This window comes from Heterocephalus glaber, unplaced genomic scaffold (genome assembly GCF_053883595.1).
Source record: "Heterocephalus glaber isolate CG9 unplaced genomic scaffold, H.glaber_assembly_v1.0 deba00001689, whole genome shotgun sequence".
Taxonomy (NCBI): Eukaryota; Metazoa; Chordata; class Mammalia; order Rodentia; family Bathyergidae; genus Heterocephalus; species Heterocephalus glaber.
The window spans coordinates 6,605,997-6,628,083 of NW_028258414.1; the positions used below are offsets into that span (position 1 = coordinate 6,605,997).

Sequence of the window (22,087 nt, forward strand, 5' to 3'; positions counted from 1 at the left end):
TCACTTTTCGGCCTTTTGGCTAAGATCAAGTGAAGAAATAACACACGCCTCACTCCAAAAACTTTGAAAATACAAAAGACAAGAAAAAAGAAAACTGAAACTACTCAGACTACATATAAACATTTTTATGCTACTCTTTTTAAGATCTTTTGTGTAAATGTTTTGTTTTCAGATGCTTATAGATTTCTAAAAACGGTAATTCTTAGAAATTAAATTTTTTCCAATTATTAAAGAAATAAATGGACTAAAGAAACATGACAACTAAATACAATATGTGATTCTGGATCAAATACTGAACTGGGAGGGAAATTATTATGGAAGACATTGCTGGGACAGCTATTAACCACTTAACTGTCTACCCCTGCTGACACTGAGGCAGTGCATTTATGTACTGACTATCCTGAGCACTGCTCGGGCAGGTGTCATTTGAACCAATCAATTCTTGTTTTGAATAAATTTGATAAAATTGTCCTTTATATATTTGCTGTTATATTATCTTATAAAAATTAATGAAAAAATATGCAATGTTTGGTCATCCTGTGTTTAAATAGTTGGACTAGTAAGTGGTTAAAATTTAAACATTAGATAACAGCTCAGCATGAAAGTTAAATTTCTTGAATTTAATCATTTTTCTGTTGTTCTGTAAAAGAATGTCCTTGGTATTAAGAAATGCATACTGATCTATCCTACATAATTAAGGGTATGATATCAACAACTTACTCTCAAAGGATTTGAAATAAAAAAGGATGGATACAGCAAATTTAGTTGAGTACAGGAGAGTTCTCTGAATAATTCTTATAATTCTTCTGTAAAGTTTTAAATTATTTCAAGTTAAAAATATTCTTAGAAAAAAATGCACACTATGAAACATTCAGAAAATATCAAAAACTAAGAAGTTAAAAGTTAAAATTACCATTTGTCCCTAAGAAAATGACTATTAGGATCTTTTGATTTACTTATTTTTTGGTCTGTTTCATGTTTACATAAAACTGTATATTCTATTTTTTAGTCTGTTTCTTTCCAACAGACTTAGAAATGTTTCCTACATTTTTGTAACTCACACGTACATAAACTTTAAGTCATAAGATATTCTATTGAGCATATACACCATAATTTACTGAACCACTCCTCTATTTTTAGGTATTTCCATTATTTCTAATTTTTATTATAATAATGTGGATATTTTTATGCATAAAATTCAGTCTAGGTTTATACAATATGAGTATGAGAACATTTTAAGGCCCTTGTTTATAAGCTGTGAAGTAGCATCATTATTTTAAAGTCTTAAAATATGACAAATTTGATTTAAATTATATTTTAAACAATAATTTTAATGCAAAGGTGATTAGTATTTTATTTCTTTTTCCATAAAATACTCATATCTGACTCAGCCTTAATCACATAAGAAAACCACTGCTTTATTATAGCAAACAGGCTGCTTAGAACTTTGGAAAAATTTTTTAGTTATTAACAAACACACAGAGCATAACATTTTTCCTGACCATTTGTAGCCATTACCTCCTACAAATACCAAACATCATATCCAACTTACATTCCTAAACCAGAATGAAAAAAGTTCTATAGGAACAATTTTCAGACTTAGTCAACAGCCTTTTACTGTGGGCAGAACACAGCATGAGACTTATACAGGAAAAAAAGAATATACAAATCCAGCCCTCCAGAGGTATAGCAGACAACATGAAATGATATATAAACAATTCAAGGTTAACCCACAGTATACTCTGGTCCTAAAAGTGCTTACCAATATAGGACTGTGCAGCTATAATCAATCACACAGTTAGACAAGGTTATCTCATCAAGGGTTCCTAGAACACCCAAGACTTAAAGAAGTCAGATTGGTAAAAAACAACAATCAGGAGATAAGTGTACCATGTACAAATGGAAAAGATGCACACTGAAAAGAGTGGTACTGATAAGGATGGTGCATGAGCCAATGATGAAACTCCAAATAACTCCAATAAGATGCTGAAAAGAAATCAGCAATAGTAACAACAGCTGTAACACTGTTTTAGTATTAGATCAATCATGACCAGGCCTGATCTAAAATAGGTTCTGGTAGTGGGGGAAAAGGATGAGTTTCAGAAACAACAGAGAGAAGGAATTAATGGCACACTCATACAAACAAAGCCATAGGGCTCACTGTCTTCTCTCCTACTAACTACCCTATTCTTAGTACCAACTGAATTATTATAGATTGCATCTGGATAAGGTGAACACCTTGTTCATTATTCTCTTTAAATTTTTTGACTACTTTTATCTGCTTATTCTTATCAATGAGAAAGTCTGGTAAAATTCTAACATAAATCTCTTTGTAATTCTCAATTACATGTTATTGGGCTCCATAACATTTCAGAAGACCTGACACATTTCTCTTTCTGGGGAAACAGGAGGATCTACAGTTTAATTTATATCTAAAGTGGTTTTTTTTGGTACCGGGGATTGAACTCGGGTCCTTGCACTTGCGGGGCAGGTGGTGGAACCACTGAGCTAAATCCCCGGCCCTTATTTTAAGTTCTTCTTTCATTTTATTTTATTTTTTGGTACCAGGGATCGAACTCAAGATCTTGCACTTTCGAGGCAGGCGGCAGAATCACTGAGCTAAATCCCCGGCCCATCTTAAGTTTTTAAATGTCAAATACTTGATGTAAGGAGATACTTACTCCTTTATTTTTTCTTTTACTGTAATGAAAAAGCAACTTACTGTATAAAATCCTAAATTTCTTAAGAGGGTCTTCATCAAAATCTCAGCCAGATGGGTGTCTGGATGACAGCTCTGAGTGCCATAAGGCTGATCTGACACGTTTCCATAGCCAGTACACACAGAAGAGAGGTCAGCAGCATCAGAGGGCGAGCTATAGCCAAGTAGGGAGGCTACATGGGTATGATCTTGCAAACTTGTCAGAATGATGTCCAGCTGCATTCTCTAAAGAACAATGAAACAGGAATACACAATTAGCTTACAACGTATGAGATTAAAAAAAGGATCCTAGAAAAATATACTACTAAAGATGCTAACTAATCTATGTAATAGCCTGATAAATAATAATCTTCAGAAACTGTATAATTATAAGAAAAACTATCCAATTAATACTATTTAGAGAAATATAACTAAATGGTTTTTATTGTATGTTCTTATAATAACTAAAACTCTAAGCTAAAATAGCATATTGTGCATAATTTAAGCACTATAAATAGGAGTAGGAAATGCCAACAGACAAATTATACTATGTGTTAAAGAATTTCTAATGACAACTACTTACTTAATGTTTAAAATAAATCATTTGAAATTTAAACTAATGCAAAATACTCATTGGAAAATATCTATGGATAATATACTTTACCACTTTTCCCTTCAAATCTGTATCTCTAAAAATGATTCTTCTATTTTGTTCAACAAAATTTACTTATTTTAATATACTTAAAATAAGAGAAATGAAAAAATAATAATATTCATATCCTCATATACTTTTCCTTAATGGTCATCTTTTGCTTTTTAGATAAATAATTGCAGACAAAGTTCTGTAAGTGGAACCAACAGTAGCAGCACATACCTTTGATTTTTACTCAACAAACTACAAATAAACCAAAGGGTCTCTGGTTTAACACAGTAATCAACACTGGGGAAATTAGTTGTTATTTTAGTAATTATCCCCAAGTAATTTAATTTATTATTATTTGCTTTACCTGCAGTCACTAGACATCTGCAATTCTTCTATCACATAACATTAAATAATCAGATCTGTCAAGCACTACCCCTGAACATGTGGCAGCTGATCGGCTTTATTTCCCTCTCACTCCAATGTTTTATGATATAACTAGATGTCACACAAAGGGTTACCTGTCCTTTAGATAAGCTTTCCCATCTATCAGGTCCTTGGGGTAAAAGAGAATGAAGTAACTCCATCCGTTCTCGTAATGGAGGTAATAGCATGGTTGCTCCAACTGACAGAGTTTCAATTACCACCTAATATCAAAAAAGAAAAGAGCATTGATTGGCTGGTTATCTTTTGAATAAAAACGATGAAAAGTGTATCTACTATTAGGATCACAGAATTCTAAAGAAGGTGACATATGAAAAAAGAAACCATGCAAGTCCTTCTTTAGATATCTTTAAGAAGCCAAGAATACAAATTCTAGATTTGTTACTACATAGTTAATTATCACCCAACAAATATTTAAGGTTGATTTTACAGTTTTGGGTCTAGAAAGAACTGTGAAAAGTGATACAGAAATGACTAAGACAAAGGTTCTACTTTCATGAAAATATAGTCTAATGGGGGGGAGGGGACCTGAGCAAGTAATTATAATTGTGTAAAGAGTCACATGAGAAAAGTTATATAGAAGTGAGAATTTGCGTGAAAGACAAGTAGCATGGCCCACAGTTCTGGGAAGGTCTCTCTGAAGATGAGGTATTTAAGAATTAAAGAATCACCAGCCTTAGCTACATAAAGGTTCAGGTAGAGGGAACAGCATAAGGAATAGCTACCTGCATATCATAACTTTTCTGGGTCATGATTTCTTTATTAGTAAAGTCACAGTGTTGGTCTAGATAAACATCATGTTTTAATTCTAGTTTCTCTATTAGTCAATGCTTCTAGCTACTTGGATTATATAGTATAATGACTGAAAAATTCAATTGCGCAAGAAGAATTTATAATTCTTTCAATGAAAAATATTGTTCTCCAACAGCAAAGAATTGGAAGAACCTTTAAAGACTTCCTCCAGTTACTATAATGAAACTAAATTTTAGCTATGGAAATTCAATAAAAGTGACTAAGGATTAAGAAGTGAATGTACTCCAAAAGCCCTTATAAAAAGATAGGTGGTAGAAGGGAGCTTAATACAGAAAGGAAAAAAAGTGGTAAGGGGAAAATAGCACCAAAATTTTGGAAGCAGAAACCAACAAGTAAGTATTTAACTGACTTAAAGAGCTGAAAAGGCTGTATCCTAAGTAAAAAATGATAAAAATCAAAAAGTACTTTCATTCATTCTGTAGAATTCCTAGAGGCTCAGATATTTTGCAACACAATCCAAGGAAGGAGCTTAAAAAAGAAAACTTGCTTGAAAACTGGATAAGAGACTAGTACACTTGAGGGTAGTAATACTGAACTAAACGGTAGAGGAATTTTTAAGATAAAGTGCTCATTCTGAGTGTTGAGACTCCTGAGCTACTCTTGCCCCCATAAAACTGTAATTCAAGTCTATACCTTCTGGCAGTAGGTAAGAAGAGCCTTCCTACGGGGACTGACTCTGAGTCGCCCGAGAGAAAGCAGACATCAAGATCACCCCCACTGCCCCCAACAGCCCAGCTGATAAAAATGCATTCAGGCGCAGAGGACTCTGAACTATCTTTTAGAATCACTCTCTGAAGCACAACTAGACAGCCAAAATTCATTAGAAACACAAGAAAAACCTTTGTTATGGGAACAACAAGAGACTAAAATTAACAGTCTAATTTGTTTTTGTTTAAAGCAACTACAAGGAAAAAACTCAAGAATAAAAAGTACTATAAAAAATACAAAATCAGAACAGGAGGCTGCTAAAATACTCAAAGAGTAAGAAAAGCCTTTTATAAATTAAAAATAAAAGAAATTTTAATTTCAATAGGAGAGTTAGAATAAAAAACTAAATTTCTCATGAAGTAGAAGGGGGAAAATGGTAAACAAACCAACAAACAAATAAAACAGAATGAAGAGGACTGGTCCATGAGGTCCAGTACTACAATAATGAGTTCCACAGAGAGAACACAGAAAATAGCAAAGGGGAAATCAACAGTACTTCAATACTGTTTCTTAAAACTGAAAACTATGAATTTCTCATTTAAAGGTTCACCTGAATACCCACCAGGATTGGATAAAATCAGACTCATATCAGTTCACACCATTTGGAAATATAAGAACATGATGGACAAATGAAACTTGCTATAACATGCAGAGAGAAAAGCTGATTCACATATTAGGAAACAAAAATTTGAACAGCATTCATTTTTTAAAAATTTAATTTTATTGGTACATTTTAGGTATACAATATAATGACATTCATCATTGGAAATTTGCACCTTTACATAATCCCTCTTGGTTCTTATTTTTTTCCCCTTTCCCCTGCCCTCCCTTCAACCCCTCCATCCCTCCCTATTTACAAAGACTTTGTTTCCATTTTTTCATTTTCTCATATTAATTCTATTCCCTTCTTTCCTTTCCCCTACCCCTCCCACTTTCCCTTCTGCTTTGCCCCTTTTCTCCCTATTTCACATTATCTATTAGACCTTTCAGTCCTTATTTACACTTTCAGTTTCTCACACCAGAGAAACTATTCGGTATTTACACGTGTCCTACTTACTCACTTAAGAGTATCACTTCAATGTGCATCCATTTAGCTATAAATGTCTCTAATTTCTCATTTTTTATGTCTGCGTAGTACTCCATTTTATTAAAAAACCACATTTTCTTTATCCAGTCTCCAGCTGATGGGCATTTGGGCTGTTTCCAAGTTTTAGCTATCACAAACTGTGCTGCTATGAACATGGGTGCACATATATCGCTGTGGCATGATTCTTTTAATTCTTTGGGGAAGATACCCAGCAGGGGAATAGCTGGATCAAATGGGACTTCCAGTCCTAGTTCTTGGAGGTATCTCCATACTGATTTCCATAGTGGTTACACCAGTCTGCCCTCCCACCAACAATGGAGAAAGGTTCCTTTCTCCCCACATCCCCGCCAGCATTTGTTATTGGTTGATTTCTTGATAGAAGCCATTCTTTCTGGGGTGAGGTGGAATCTCAGTGTTGTTTTCATTTGCATCTCTCAAATGACCAGTGATGTTGAACATTTTTTCATATGTTTATTTGCTATTTCTACTTCTTTGTCTGAGAAATGTCTGTTCATTTCAGATGCCCATTTTTGGATTGGGTCTTTTCTGAATAACAACACTGAAAGCTAGAAGAAAATGAAGTAATGACTTCACAATTTTTATGGGAATATAAATTTCTAATTTAGAATTCTATGCCTATGAGATATTAAATTCTCAAACTACACAAGTTTAAGAATATTCTCAAAGAATATATTTTCTACTGACTCTCAGAAGTTAACGATGTAGAAATGTAGCAGAAACTATCTTACCCACATAATCAAGGACAACATTGCTAGTAACAAGACCTAGCAATATGAACCCCAGGTGATGATGGGCCAGGACACATTAACTTGGTGATATTCTTGCCAAAAATAAATAGAATCGAATCATGAGAAAAATAAGTAACTTCATTCAAATCAGAAGAAAATAACCAATAAAACAATTGACCAGTAGTCACAAAGTGTAGAGGTCACAAGGAAAGACTGAAGAATTATTACAAGAGTAATATGGAGAAGTAACAATTAAATGCAATGTGGGCTCCTGAATAGAATCCTACAACTGAACAAGGATATTAGCTAATTCTACAAATTTCATGCTTTAAGGAATCATATAACATGAAGCTTTCTACATCAATTTCCTTCACTTACATAATGTTTAAAAGGTTCAGTCATATTGTAATGTGTAACAGTACTTCACTTCTTTTTTTTTTTTTTGGTACCGGGGATCGAACTCAGGACCTTCTGCTTTCGAGGCAGACGGCGGAACCACTGAGCTAAATCCCCAGCCCTTCACTTCTTTTTGTAGCTGAATAATATCACATTGTATAAATATACTATACATGACCTATTCCTTCCTACTTTTTTTCCCCTCTGTGCTAGGGGTTGGCCATTGAACCCAGGGTCTCATACACACTAGGCAAGTACTCCCACCACTGAGCTACATCCCCAGCTCTTTATTTTATTTTGAGATAGGGTCTCATTAAGTTGCTCAAGCCAGCTTTAACTTGTGATATTCCTAGCTCAGCCTTCCAAGTAGCTGGGATTACAGGCAGGGAACACCATGCCCAGCTGTTCCCACTTTTTGGCTACCATGAATAATGCCTCCATGAATATTCCCATACAAGTTTTTGCATAGACATACGTTTTCAATTCTCTTGGGTACAGATCAACTAGAGCTGCAGGGTCATATGGTAACTCTGTGTTTAAGGAACTGGTTAGCAGTGGCATCCTTTTAAACTTCCATCTGCAACACGTGAGGGTTCTAGTTTCTCTACCACCTTAAACACATGCTATTGTCAGTCTTTTCCGACTCTAGCTATTTAATGGGTGTGAAGAAGTATCACACTGTGGTTTTCATTCACATTTCACTGGTAACTAGTGATGAGAATTTTATCAGGTGCTTACTATTTGTATATCTTCACTCCAAACCTGTCTGCTAAAATTCTTTCCTTATTTTTTAAATTTAGATTTTTGGCTTTAGGGTTGCACTGTAAGGGTTCTTCACATACTCCAAAATCTAGAATTTTATCACAGTACCACATCAACTTTTTCAAACATTCCTACTCATAGACTCTCTGTTCTATTTTAGTCAATTATTCCTCCCTGAGCCAACCTGTATCACCTGATTGCATAAACTGAAATGCCAAAAATAACTCAAGAAAAAATAGAAAATCTGAATGGACGTATAATGAGTAAGACATTGAATTCATCACGATGATGATGATGATGATGATGATGATGATGATGTTAAGTGCCAGATAGAAAAATTCAATCCAAATGGCTTCGCTGATGAATTCTACTCCCAGTTCGGGCTAGGGTCCTGGTAGATGAAAAAATCTACTTATTCAGATACAAAAATAAATAAAACTGGGTCCCTACCCTCAGAAATTCATCTTGTGGTGAAAAAGATCCACATGTTTGTAAATAAAATGTTTGAAACTATAATACAATGTGACACAATGAGAACATACATGAGAGACGCCCAACCCAGTGAGAGTCGAGGACTGAAAGATTTCTCAGAGATGGCATCTGACCTTTGTCTTAAAGGATGAGTTATCCAAAATACTGACCCCCGTCAAGATAATAAAAGAAAGAACATGGAATGAAGTTGTCCAGTGTATAGCTGAATATATTTCATTGCACAAATTTCAGGGAAAGATGTGGCTTGAGTTACAGACTCACAGCCCTATTCTTATACCTCTTGGATTTCGTCAGGAACAGTTGAGTCCATCAGCCGGAAGAGCAGATTTCGAAGTGGACCTGCCTGCCTCCCAAGAATACTGGTAGCTACCCCTCCCGCCAGTGCGAGAGCAAGGTGATTTGAAAGCAGCTTCAGGCACAGCTTGAGGAAATTGTGATGTTCCCTGAAACCAAACATACTACTGTGAATTTCCAGAACATATAAGTACATGTGCTATCCCATTTTGGGTAACATTCTTCTTCATTAAAAAGGTTGTCAAGTCATGATTATAATTTCTAAAATGTGACTTGTGAAATTACAGATAACATTTTAAAACCTAGATGTTATTAAGAATAAAAATTTCAGGGGTCAGGGATTTAGCTCAGTGGTTCCGCCACCTGCCTCGCAAGCACAAGGTCCCAAGTTCAATCCCCAGTACCCCCCTCCCCCAAAGATGTTACTCTAACATCTAAAGAAGTTTAAATAATTTGAGGAGAAAAGCAAGAAAGAATAGTAAGTTAAATGTCAAAAAGAATAATTCATACACATGCCCATGCAAACAAACAAAATGCACATACTTATCTGTATAACATACCTTGATGATGGGAAGGGCAGTGGGGGAATCTCACTGTTTATTTTATCACAGTATCTCTCAAGAAAAGAACGCAGGTGTGAAAAGGTACTCTCTTCAAGATCTACACAGTAAGGTCGGTGCCATGCAACAACTTGCCTAGAGAAAACATAAGAAAATCATGAAAGTGCCTTAAAATGAAATTTTCATACATGATCAAAAACTAAAACCACAACATAATAAAGCTGAGAGATTTCAACAAGATACACAGAAAACCTTCTAATTAGGAAGGTGATAAAACCATTTTAGTGATTAAGGAAAACCAAGAATTTGCCATCTTTAAGAAGAAAACCACAGCGCCTGCCTGGCAAGTGTGAGGTCCTGAGTTCAACCCCTGGTATCAAAAAAAAAAAAAAAATTGGGGGGCCGGGTATTTAGCTTAGTGGGACCCCACCTGCCTTGCAACCTCAAGGTACTGAGTTCTATCCCCAATACAAAAAAAAAAGGAAGAAGAAGAAGAAGAAGAAAACAAGCTGTGCATGGTGGCACAAGCCTGTAATCTCAATACTCTGGGAGGCTGAGGCAGGAGGGTCACAAATTCAAGTCCTGCCAGGGCAACTTAGCAATACAGCAAAACCTTGTCTCAAAATTAAAAGTAAAAAGGTATTGGAATATAGCTCAGTGGTATAGTGCCCATGGGTTCAAAGACCAGTACCAGAGGGAAAATGAGAGAGAAGGAGAAGAAGAAAATATAACCATTTTCTGTGCTGGAAGGCTTGGCTACCTTCAGACCTAAAAGCAGAGGGCTGAGCCACATGATCTACTAAATTCTGCTTCTAAGAATCTAAAAAATTGAACTTCATATTAAGAAAATTAGCATGAGTCTATGTAATGACACACTGAAACATATTAAAAAGAAAAATTCCTGAAGCCTCTGTGCAAAGACGTTCAAGATCCTGAGAAACAGCAATGTACATACGAAGTAGGAAGCTGCAAATTTAATACCAATACAAATTACTACTATTCAACTTTTTTGTTTTAGGCTATTTCAGGGTGATTATGAATTTTTTAATTGATTAAAAAAATAAAACCAGAGGGGGCCGGGGATTTAGCTCAATGGGTCCGCTGCCTGCCTCCCAAACACAAAGTCCTGAGTTCCCTCCCCGGTACCAAATAAATAAATAAACAAACAAACAAACAAACAAACTAGAGGTCTAAAATTCAAATATAAAACATTCTAAACTTCAAATCACCCTAACACATCTACAAATCTCTGAAGTAACTCAAACATTTCTTAAAGTTCAAACTCCTAATATTGACTAAAAAAACTCACCTACCTACTTAGTGGGTTTTTTTCTCTTATTTTGGTACTGGGGATCGAACTCGGGTTTTTGCACTTGTGCAGCAGGCAGCGAAACCACTGAGCTAAATCCCCGGCCCCCTACCTACTTCGTTTAAAAGATACGGTTATCACTTGAGAAAAAAGCTTAATTTCTGCAAAAAAAAAAAAAAAAAAAAACTTCCTTAATTTAAAACTATGATCACAATTTTTTTTCAAAAAAACAAACCAGATAAAGAGTAGTGAGATTGATAATTGTTTCAAATCAATAAAACCTCATTCTGATTTTAATTGTTTATTTTCCTCTTGATACAGACATTTAATTTTTAAAACCCTTATCCAAACATAAAGAACAAATTAAAAATGTTTAGCAGACAAGGAAATCTCTTAAATACTGGGTGAAACTTCTTAAGAAACACATAAAGCCTCAATATTCAAATAAAAAGGAATCTAGATATCATTTCTATGACAGTGAAAACTAATAGAAATGTTCAGAAAGGCATTTTATGAACAAAGTACAGCTATTTCTGTTTTTACTGGGGTTTCTATGGCTATCAAAACAGAGGTGCTCTTACCTGTCCCGAGGGAGAGCAGTCCATGCCAGACTATGTGATGTTCCTGCTGAGATCTGCTGAATAGCTATGCCATCTAAGCCACTCACTTTCTTTGGTTTAGTAATAGGACCAGTGGAATTTCCTTGGCCACACTGTCCCATTGAGTTATTGCCCCAGGCATAAACTTCATTATCTGAAAACAAAAAATACAAAAGAAAAGACAAATTTAAATGTAATACATGTAAGAAAGATAATAGCTAACACCATACTTTTAAAGACAAATGACTTTACCATGAGAAAGAGCCAAACAATGACTGTCTCCAATAGAAATATCGACTATTCGTGTGGCAGCCAGTTCTTCAATAAGCTTAGGTCTCAAAGCAGTGGCTTCTGAAGAACCACAACCCAAACAAGCCCCACAGCCCCAAGCGTAGACCTAAAATAACAAAAATATAATACACATAAGTTCCTGAGATAATCAGGCAGTCAACTTAAATTGTTTAGGAACATCACCTATTAAACAAGATTGCAATTTGGTTCTAAATAACAACTTTCTGATGTTAAAATAATTTACAGTTTTGATATTTTAAAGATGGTGATTTGGGCCAGGGATTTAGCTCAGTGGTTTCGCCACCTGCTGCGCAAGCACAAGGACCCCAGGTCGATCCCTGGTACCAAAAAAAAAAAAGACGGTGATTTATTGTGCTATGCTTTCTTTCTCACTGATATTCTGGTTTGTGCTGTTTTTAAACATTCACTGTATAGGTGGACAAGGAGCTGGGCTGAAAGAAAAACTGAAAAATCTTCAGAGAGATTCTACTAAAGCCACTACTACCTGGCTTGTATTTTGCTACATTTGCCCTATCTTAGCAGCTTTGGAAATACTTTTTTTTTTTTTTTTTTCTGTGTAATCTTTATTTAAAAGGGGTTAGATTTTCTTACTTTCCATTATTTTTTATGAGTACATGTTTGGAGTCCACAATGACTACATTCCTTGTGTGGAGTTGGTACATGTACATAATACAAAAGCTTCTCCTTTACAAGTTTCTTACTCTGCACATGAGATCAAGACTAGACCAAGCTGTGTTCATATAAAATAGATTATATAAATCTTAAAACTGATTTTTAGGATGTTTAAAAACAACCTGGTCAAGATAGTTCACCTTGCGTATCTTTAATCTTTACTAATAACAAAATAACCTACTGTCTTGATTCAAGATTGTTGGGGAGAGTGTTACATGAGCCAAAAGGATGATGCTTGCCAATTTGGCAACACAAAAGGTACAAAATCAAAACAAACAACAAACTGAGTATTTTTTTTCCTTCAGTGGGATTTGTTAAAATCATAAAGACTCTTATCTATATGCCATCAAGGTTGGGTTATTTGTTTGGAGGCCTTTTGGAGGGATTTCCAATTACTTTCAGAAAGACTGCCGCTGAGAGTTAAAGCGACTTCAACAAAACAGAAAAGACATATACATACTAGTTTGCAGAGAATTCACTTGAGACAAGTACAGAATACAACAACAAAAAAATTCCAGTACAGTAAAGGCCTATTTTAGGACAGGTTAAGAACTAAAGACAGGGAGCTGGGCATGGTGGTGCATCCCTGTCATCTCAGGACTCAGGAGGCTGAGGCAAGAGGATCAACCTCGTTCAAGGCTAGCCTGGACTATAAAGTGAGTTCAGCCTGAACTGCATAGCAACACCCTGTCTCAAAACACCCCTTCCCCCAAAAGAACTAAAGACATAGAAGGTGGAATAATATATAATGAAAATCTCACTGAAACTCTAAATCATTCACAAAGTATTGTTTTGGCTTCTATCTAGATGTCTCCCCAAAGCCTCATGTGCTCATATGTGGAATTTTTCGGAGGTGGCTAGATCTAGGGTGGATTATGGGTGTGTGCTAAATGGATTAGCCCACTGAGTGGAATTAGCATAGTTCTGGTTGTGGCAGAATGGATTTACTGAAAACAGAAAAACCACCCTGGGTGTGGGTGGCACCAACCAATAGGGTTCTAGCCTGGATGGAATACAAAGGAAAAAGAAAGCTCACTGCTTCCCTCCCTCCTGCCTGCCTTGCCGTGGCCTGTTCTCCTCTGCCAGCCAACTATGAACTGAAACCTCTACTGCGAGCTAAAATGAACTTTTCCTCCTTTAACTTGTGAGTGTCAAGTATTTTGTCACAGCAATGAAAAAGTAAGACAAATATAATAGTACTGTCACTCAGAAAGGTCTTCAACCTCAAATTCTCTCATGTAGTGTTCCTTCAGTTTAGCATTAGTGAAGAATACTTGTCTTAGCCAAGCATGATAATGCATACCTGAAAACCCAATTTAAAAAGGGCTGCGGTATAGTTCAGTGTAGAAGCTTTGGATTCAAGTCCCAGTACCAAAAAAAGTCTTGCATTTTGGAATCAGAAAAAATATAAGCAAAAAAATGGGAAGGGTAGTACTAGGAATTGAAGCCAGGGCTTCATGTATATTAGGCAAGTAGCTCTACATTACAATCCATCCCTTTTAAATCCATCCCTTTTAAATCCATCCCTTTTTGAGACTCTATCTCAAAAAGTTGCCAGGCTGGCCTTGTGATCCTCCTGCCTCAATCTCTTGTGTAGCTAGAACTACAGGCCTGAGCCTACAATGCCATGCTCATAACCCATCTTTTAACATGGCAATGATAATTAGCATGGTGGGAAGCTGGCATTGAAGAGGGCTGAGGGAACTGAGGGAACTGAGGGAAATGCAAATGATGATCTTCACCTCATGCTCAACAAGTTTAATTGTAAACAGAATGATTCATCATTCAAAAGTGTTTCTTGCTCTCATTTTTTAAAATATACAATTGATTTAATATAACAATGTACTCAGGATACAACTATTTCATGTAATAATAATAATAAATTATGAGTTACCCTGGAATTCAGGGTAATGGGTTTATTGTTTATTATTTACCACCAACTAATGGTTAAATAGTACTTGACAATTTCTGGAAATTTCAATTCAAATAATCATCTTATGTCATCATTTGCAGCAAAGTAGAAATTATTTCCCCTCTCATAAAAAATAAACCCTTCATAATCAAGTGAGGTCTGTGATTTGCCTGTGGCTATACATCAAATAAGTAAACATCTTTGACTTTAATTCATGGATTCTTACTATAAAAGCCATAGTAAGAAGTATGTAGAAGAAAAACTTACTAAAGTAATTAAACGCAAGGCAATGAACAGTTTGAAGTAGATTTTTTAGGATACAAGGCATTCCAGGCTCTCAAAAATTGTATGCCAATTTCAACTCTGCTGGTCATCTGCTAACATCTGCCATGATTATTAAGAAAACATTTTTATTCCTCTGCCTGATACATAACAGGCTCCTACTTGGGGGAGAGTAAGTGATGGGCTCACATTTTCACTGCCATCACTGATGGAGGATACTGTCAGTCTGTTACCATTCCTGGTCCCTCCTTATCACAAAGGGAGGAAGAGTCAATATACACATGTAAAAGTTCAAAAATTTTAAAGACAATATTTTATTCTGACTATCCTAGCTCTAACCCAGTTCCTCAGAAATACCTAATCTGCCCAGATTATTTCCACATGGAAATGTTCTTTTTTTTTAAAATCTCCTTCCTGAAGTTTTAGTTCACATCCCTGATTTCATCAAGGTCTAGTGCTGCTTTCCTCCCCGATCAATGATTTTTGGGAAAGATTTAAGGAATGCTGAGTGTTAAATGATTTTATAAAATCAGCTTAATAGAAAGAACACGGGGCTGAGGGTGTAGCCTAGCAAGTAGGAGGCCCTGGGCTTGATCTTCAAGGGTGGAAGTATAGGAAGTCAGTGGTGGGGGTGGGGGGTTCGATCTAGATCACAGGCCAGGTCAGAAAACCTGATTCCTTCTCAATACTCCAAATAGGAAAAAATACTTCATTTCAGTATGCTGCCTAAAAACACATTTCTTTTCACTTCAAAATTTAAATACAATTACTACTTTGATTCATCAAGACCTCTGAAATACTATAGCTCTTTTACAGTCATTGCTTAGTCCTACCTGCCCTGTTGATGTCAAAGCAAGTGAAGACTGGCTCCCAGCACAAACTTTGCGAATGAACATTCCTTGTAAAGCTTCAATAACTTTAGGTTTATACACTCTGTTGGTGTCACCATGGCCAAGTTTGCCTATAAAAACAAACAGATTCAAGTTAAACATTTCACTTGTTCCAAAGAGCTCACATTCTTTTTTGGGGGGGGTACCGGGGATCGAACTCCGGTCCTTGCACTTTCGAGGCAGGCGGCGGAACCACTGAGATAAATCCCCAGCCCCCTCATATTCTTTTTGTAAGTACTAAAGTTGAAGAAGTGTCTAATCTCATCACTTATCTGACAGATGTGGAAAGTTGTAAGTTTCTGACAAAAAAGGATATTAACAAATGAGTATTTTTGTTATAAAAGTTACCAACCAACCAATAGCTTTTTGTATCTTAACCTCAAGCAATTAAAATCATTTTAAAGAGATGTGAAAAAGTATTTTTCTTTCTTTCTCCCCCTTTTATGATCCTATTTCTGACTTCAACAATACACAGGTTCTAGCTGGGTGTAGTGGTACACGCCTGTAATTCCAGCTTGAAAGGCAGAGGCAGGAGGATCTCCACAAATCCAAGGCCAGCCAGGGCGACATAATGAGTTCAAAGTCAGCCTGAACTACACAGCGATACCCTGTCTCAAAACAACCACAGCAAAAACACAATATATAGGTTCTAGACAAGAATGTATATTCATGCAATTTTTTAAAACAACAAATTATTTTTTAATATAAACTTTTAAAAATTATTTTTTGTGGGCCGGGGATTTAGCTCAGTGGCACCACGCCTGCTTCACAAGCCTAAGGTCCTGAGTTTGATCCCTGGTACCACAGAAAATAAAAAAATAAATAAATAAATAAAATTAAATTTTGTGTGTGTGTGTGTGTTTGCAAGTGTGGTACTGGGGATTAAACCCTAGGCTTCTGCACTGAGCTATACTCCCAGGTCTTTTATCTTAATTTTATTTGTTATTTTGAAACAAGGTCTCATGAAATCACAAAATTGTCCAAGCTAGGCTCAAATCTGTAATTCTCCTGCCTCAGCCTCCCAGAGTACTGTGATTACAGGAAGGAGCCACCACACCCAGTTAAATTATCTTACTTTTAATATCTACACTGTTAAGGGATACAAACAAGTGAGCATTCACCTTGCAGGTGGGAGTGACTAATTAAAGGCAAAAACTTACTCATTGCAATGCTGTTTTTAATAATGAAAAAACTAGTAACTATCTATGTACTCAACAACTGGAAACTCGTTTTATAAATCATACTGAAGACACATGAGAACACTGAGCCTTTTAAAAACCTATTATATAGTCATGTTGGTTGATATAGAAAAGATACTCATAAAATACTGCTATATTAAATCTAGCAGATTATAAAATATCCATGGAAATACATAGGTCTACTTCAGTTTTTAAAGACATCATGTAGAGATACATGTAAATATGTGTTTGTGTCTATATACATATACCAAATGTTAACAAGAGTTAGGACAATATTGGTAGAAACAGAGTTTAATTTTTATTTCTGTTCATCTGCATTTTGAGTTTTTCTACACAAGAAATATATAATTAAAAAATAAATTTTTTTAAAAGTCAAGAAAAAAGGCCAAAAAAAAAGCTGAAGCTACCAATAAATAATTTTTTACATACCATTATCTCCTCCTCCAAAAGACCATACAGTTCTTCCATCTTTAGATAAAGCAATAGTATGTGAACTGCCACAAGAAACCTCTCCAACGTTGCTAATGTCTTTTACTAATGTTGGAATGTTACGGCTATTACTGTCACCATGACCTTGGAAAAAGAACACAACAAAGAAGAAGTGTTAACACCTTTTCTCCAGGCAATCACTGCATAAGTGGAATAAACACTATGTTATTTTGAAGTGCAATTAAATATGAAAAATGGAATCATTCCTAATATCTTCTCAATCAGTCTTCCAGGTTGCTCCCAAACTGGGGCATCCAGATACTTTAGTGAATCATCTGAAATTCTATTTATGGTCCTGGAATCATCCTTACCTTATTCTGTCTTGTCTCATGCTTGTGTCAACTTTTTCCATGACCCAGTAGATTATAAACATCAAGATCATGATGGTATATTTCTTATTCCTGAAGCCCTACAGTGCCTGGCCATAATAGGCTCTAGGTAAAAACTTACTAGGTTTTATTACATTTTACATAACAGCATCAGAATCTAGGTATTATCTATGTAAAACTGTCATCCACTAAGCTGAAGACCAACAAAATAAATGACCTTTATATGTAATCTCCCTGCTTCTCAATAACTCTAATCATTTTTATTTTCTGTGAGAATTATTTCAATTAAAAAAAACTTACCTAATCTTCCAAAGTCTCCTTCACCCCATGTATATAATTCACCATCCTCTGTGACAGCAGCACTGTGCCTGTATCCAGCTGATACACAAACAACTACCTGCATTGCACACAAGGGAAGCTGATAAGCACACAGATGCTAAAACACACATCTGTATACAGACATCAGAGATATTAACATTCACAACTCATTCAGGAAGTGCCATGGTACGGAAGCTATGCTCAGAACAAGGCATAGGTGACTGGCTAGGTAGTGAAGGAAGTGCCTATACATTGCTTGCCAAGCTATGAACCCTGGCTTCAACTCAAAGGACAGGACTTTTCTCAGCTCACTTAAAAGCACTCCAAAGACTAGCAGGGGCTCTGAAGACATTAGTCTAACTACCTGCAGAAATACCAATCAAATCTTGACTCAAGAGTAGGAACAAGCTCAATACCCACAGAACAACAACAACCCCACTCGATACTAAGGACTGAACCCAAGGGTGTTCTACCACTGAGCTACATCCTCAGCCCTTTTATTCTTTGAGACAGGTTCTCACTAAGTTGCCCAGGCTAGCCTGGAACTTGTGACCCTACTGCCTCAGTTTCCCAAAAAGCTGGGATTACAGGCACACCCCACAGCACCTGGTTAACAATTTTTTACATATAAGGTTAGTGCAAAACCTCTAGCTCTAGCTGATCAAGAAAAACTCATTATAAGCTAGGTGTGGTGGCACAAGCCTGTAATCCCAGCACTTGCGGAGGCTGAGAGAAGAGGATCACAGTGAGTTCAAGGCCAGCCTGGGCTACACAGTGAGAAACTGTATCAAAACAAAACACAAAAAGAAAAGGAAAAAATTCATTATATAATAAGTATATAATAAGGATAACTCTCAAAAAAAGATTGACTATTACCAATTTAGAAAACTCAAAGGTAGTATGTAGGCTTTTATTAATTAAATTCTTTTTTTTTTTTGGTACCGGAGATCGAACTCGGGACTTCCCGCTTGCAAGGCAGGCGGCGGAACCACTGAGCTAAATCCCCAGCCCTATTAATTAAATTCTTGATAGCATCATCTTACCCTCAAGTAGCTATACATAATGAGTAGAATCAGGGGAAAACAGACATATAGTATATCAATGTGAGGCAGATAACACTCACACCTTCTAACACTGATCAAAATTACAGGCAACTATGGGCCGGGATTTAGCTCAGTGGTGGCGTGCCTGCTTCGCAAGCGCAAAATCCTTTGTCTGATTCCCCGTACCAAACAAACAAACAAATTTCAAGCAACTAGAAAAATATATGAAAAAAATGTCTGCACTAACAGCTCCACATCTATTTAATCTCCAAAAATTAGAGTATACTATAGGAAACTGAAATATGAGATTCGATTAAAAATATTCAGCACCTAATACATTTAAATACTATGCTAAAAACTTTTGAAATCTTTATCTGTGAATTATATTTTTCTTTTATCATACTTGTATGATGTCATTTGTTTTGTGGTACTGCCCATTGAATGCAGAGCTTCACACAGGATAGGCAAGCCCTAAACATCTGAGCTATTACCCTCAGCCCTTTATTTTCTTTTTTTTTAAAAACAGAAGCTGAGTTGCTCAGGCTAGCCTAAGACTTAGAATCCTCCTGCTTCTGCCTCCCACTAGCTGGGATTATAGGCATACACCGCCACACTCCACATTATGTTGTTTTTAATCGGTAATATTTCCTTTATAAAAATGGGGCATTCAAAGGACTATATAACTAATACAATTAAGGAGGGAAGAAAGTACTAGACCAAGAAAATACAACTTCAAATAATTTATCTGAAATTCCTTAGAGCCTAATTTCAACATGTTATCAAGTATCCTCTGATACTTTCAAAGTGGACTGTTCCTAGGCCCACTGCCTTGGGGTTGATAAACTATGAGCCTAAAATTCATTTGATAGCCAACCAGGTCAGAAAGCCTCTCATGAAGGAAAAGGGTGCCACTTGTAATACTGGTATAAAATTAAAATTTAGGCTTTACAAAATTATGGAGTTTTCCCCCCTCTGTAATGAGCTCTAAATCCAGGGATTTTCCACCTAGCTAGATTTCACAAAGATTTTTATGTAAAGAAATACTTATTGAAAGACTGGACTCTTACAATGAAGAAACCTATAAACTGCATATAAGTTCACCTGTTTTCTTTAAAAAGTTACAAGTTAACAATAAAATACATATATTTATTTTTATATATACATATATATGATTTAGGTTCGGTTTCTAATGGTAACAATTATTTATGTGAGACACTAGGCAATTATTTAATCATTCTAAATACTAGTTGATTCAGGTCTATTGACCTCCTCCAAAAGAATCCTGATACATAATATTATGTTCAGCCTAAGTTAGTCTCTATTACATTACTCAATTTTTCTTTATAATTATCTGAAATTATTTTGTGTATTTGTATTGAGCCCTAAGAGTAAAGCTCTATGAGAATGAGTGTCTAATGCCTAAAAACACTGCCTTACACTTGTAAAGTACTAAATAAATATTGGATGAATGAATGATTCCCAGTTTCCTTATCAGTGAAATGGGGAAAAATACCTCACAAGAATAAAAATTATTCTTATGAGAATATAAAAATTAAAACTGACCCAGGAGCAGTAATGTGCATCTAGAGTCCAAATACTCAGGAGGCTGAGGCAGGAGGACTACTTGAACACAGGAGCTAATGGCCAGCCTGGGCAACAGAGCAAGACCTCATCTCAAAAAGAAAAGAAAAATTTAAAAAGCATCTCTAAAGAATTAAAATTGAATAATGTATGTGAAAGTGTTCTGTAAACTATAAAGCAGATATACAAAAATATAAGTCAGGTCCAGGGATTTAGCTCAGTAGTTCTGCTGCCTGCCTCACAAATGCAAGGTTCTGAGTTCTATCCCCAGTACTCAAAAAAAAAAAAAAAAAAAAAAAAAAAAAAATATATATATATATATATATATGCACGCACGCACACACACACACATATATGTATATGTGTGTGTCAAAGGGTGAGGGGTAGCTTTAGAAATACATCAAAATCTGAAAGATACTATCAATTATAATACCACTGTTATCTAATTACTCTTAAATCTAAAAAGAAAGCACATACCTTTCCCTGAAGAGGCCCCTGAATAAGCTTGGGATATTTCTGTGTTGAACTATTTCCATGTCCCAGTTTCCCATAGTCACCATCTCCCCAGCTGAAGACTTCTCCTTCTGTGGTAAAAGCTAAAGTGTGACCATCAGAGCCTTTAGAAGATGAAACCTTTTTAATGGACCTGTGAGGCTCAAAGGTTAACTTTTTTAAAGTAGATTGATTATTAGAATCTCCAAGGCCCAGTCTCCCATAGCTGCCTTTACCACAAGCTCTGACAGAACCATCCGTAGAAATAACAAAAGTGCAGTATTGTCCAGCTTCAATCTACAAATGAAGAAAACGGTAATATAAAATGCTTCTGCAGATATCAAAGTGTAATACTTACAATCAGCTTTATCAAAGAAGCTCAAGGGTTAGGATTGGGGTTAGCAGAATATGGCATGAATATCCATATAAAAGAATAAAGACAAAAAACATTAACAGTATTTTCATGGTGACTCCATTTTTGAACTCAAATCCACATCCATATTATCCTCCCAACTTATCTACTGTTACAGCTTGTATCTACATGTCCCTGAAAAGCCTCATGTATTTATAGATAGAAAGTTTCGAAGGTGGCTGAATTAGGATATGTGATGCTAGAATTAACAACGTGATGCTGGGATTAAGAGTGTGATGCTGGGATTAAGGGTGCTCCACCCTGGGTGTGGGTGGCACCACCCAAAAGGCGGGTATCCTGGATGGAATAAAAAGAGACAAAAAGAAGTTGTTTCTACTGCTGCTGGCGCTTCTTCGTTACTCAGGTGCTTCTCTGCCTTCTGCCCACCACAAACTATCTCTCCTCTGCCATGTCCCTCTGCCATGCCACCCTGCCTTGGAATCAGCCAACTATATACTGAAATAAACCTTTCTTCCTTTAACTTTGGGTCTCAGGTATTTTGTCTCAGCAACAAGAAAAGTAACCAAGACATTTACCAAGTCATGACTGAACGAAACAACAAAGTAAAATGTTTTAGACTCATTTTATAGTTAAAGAAGGAAAAG

The 22,087-nt window shown here is 35.9% G+C and overlaps 1 protein-coding gene across 14 annotated transcripts in view; it reads right to left on the bottom strand.

Moving 5' to 3' along the window:
* Herc1 (HECT and RLD domain containing E3 ubiquitin protein ligase family member 1) overlaps positions 1-22,087 on the bottom strand; it is a 206,681-nt gene that overhangs the window by 119,223 nt on the left and 65,371 nt on the right. For all 14 annotated transcript variants that reach the window (XM_087199032.1, XM_087199031.1, XM_087199030.1 and 11 more), the window contains exons 5-14: positions 21,056-21,367; positions 17,937-18,033; positions 17,248-17,391; positions 15,563-15,690; positions 11,804-11,948; positions 11,534-11,705; positions 9,644-9,778; positions 9,067-9,232; positions 3,860-3,985; positions 2,723-2,944 (exon numbers count right to left, since the gene is read on the bottom strand). In XM_087199032.1, coding sequence (XP_087055158.1) covers positions 2,723-2,944; positions 3,860-3,985; positions 9,067-9,232; positions 9,644-9,778; positions 11,534-11,705; positions 11,804-11,948; positions 15,563-15,690; positions 17,248-17,391; positions 17,937-18,033; positions 21,056-21,367 — 1,647 coding nt within the window. The remainder of the gene's footprint in view (positions 1-2,722; positions 2,945-3,859; positions 3,986-9,066; positions 9,233-9,643; positions 9,779-11,533; positions 11,706-11,803; positions 11,949-15,562; positions 15,691-17,247; positions 17,392-17,936; positions 18,034-21,055; positions 21,368-22,087) is intronic.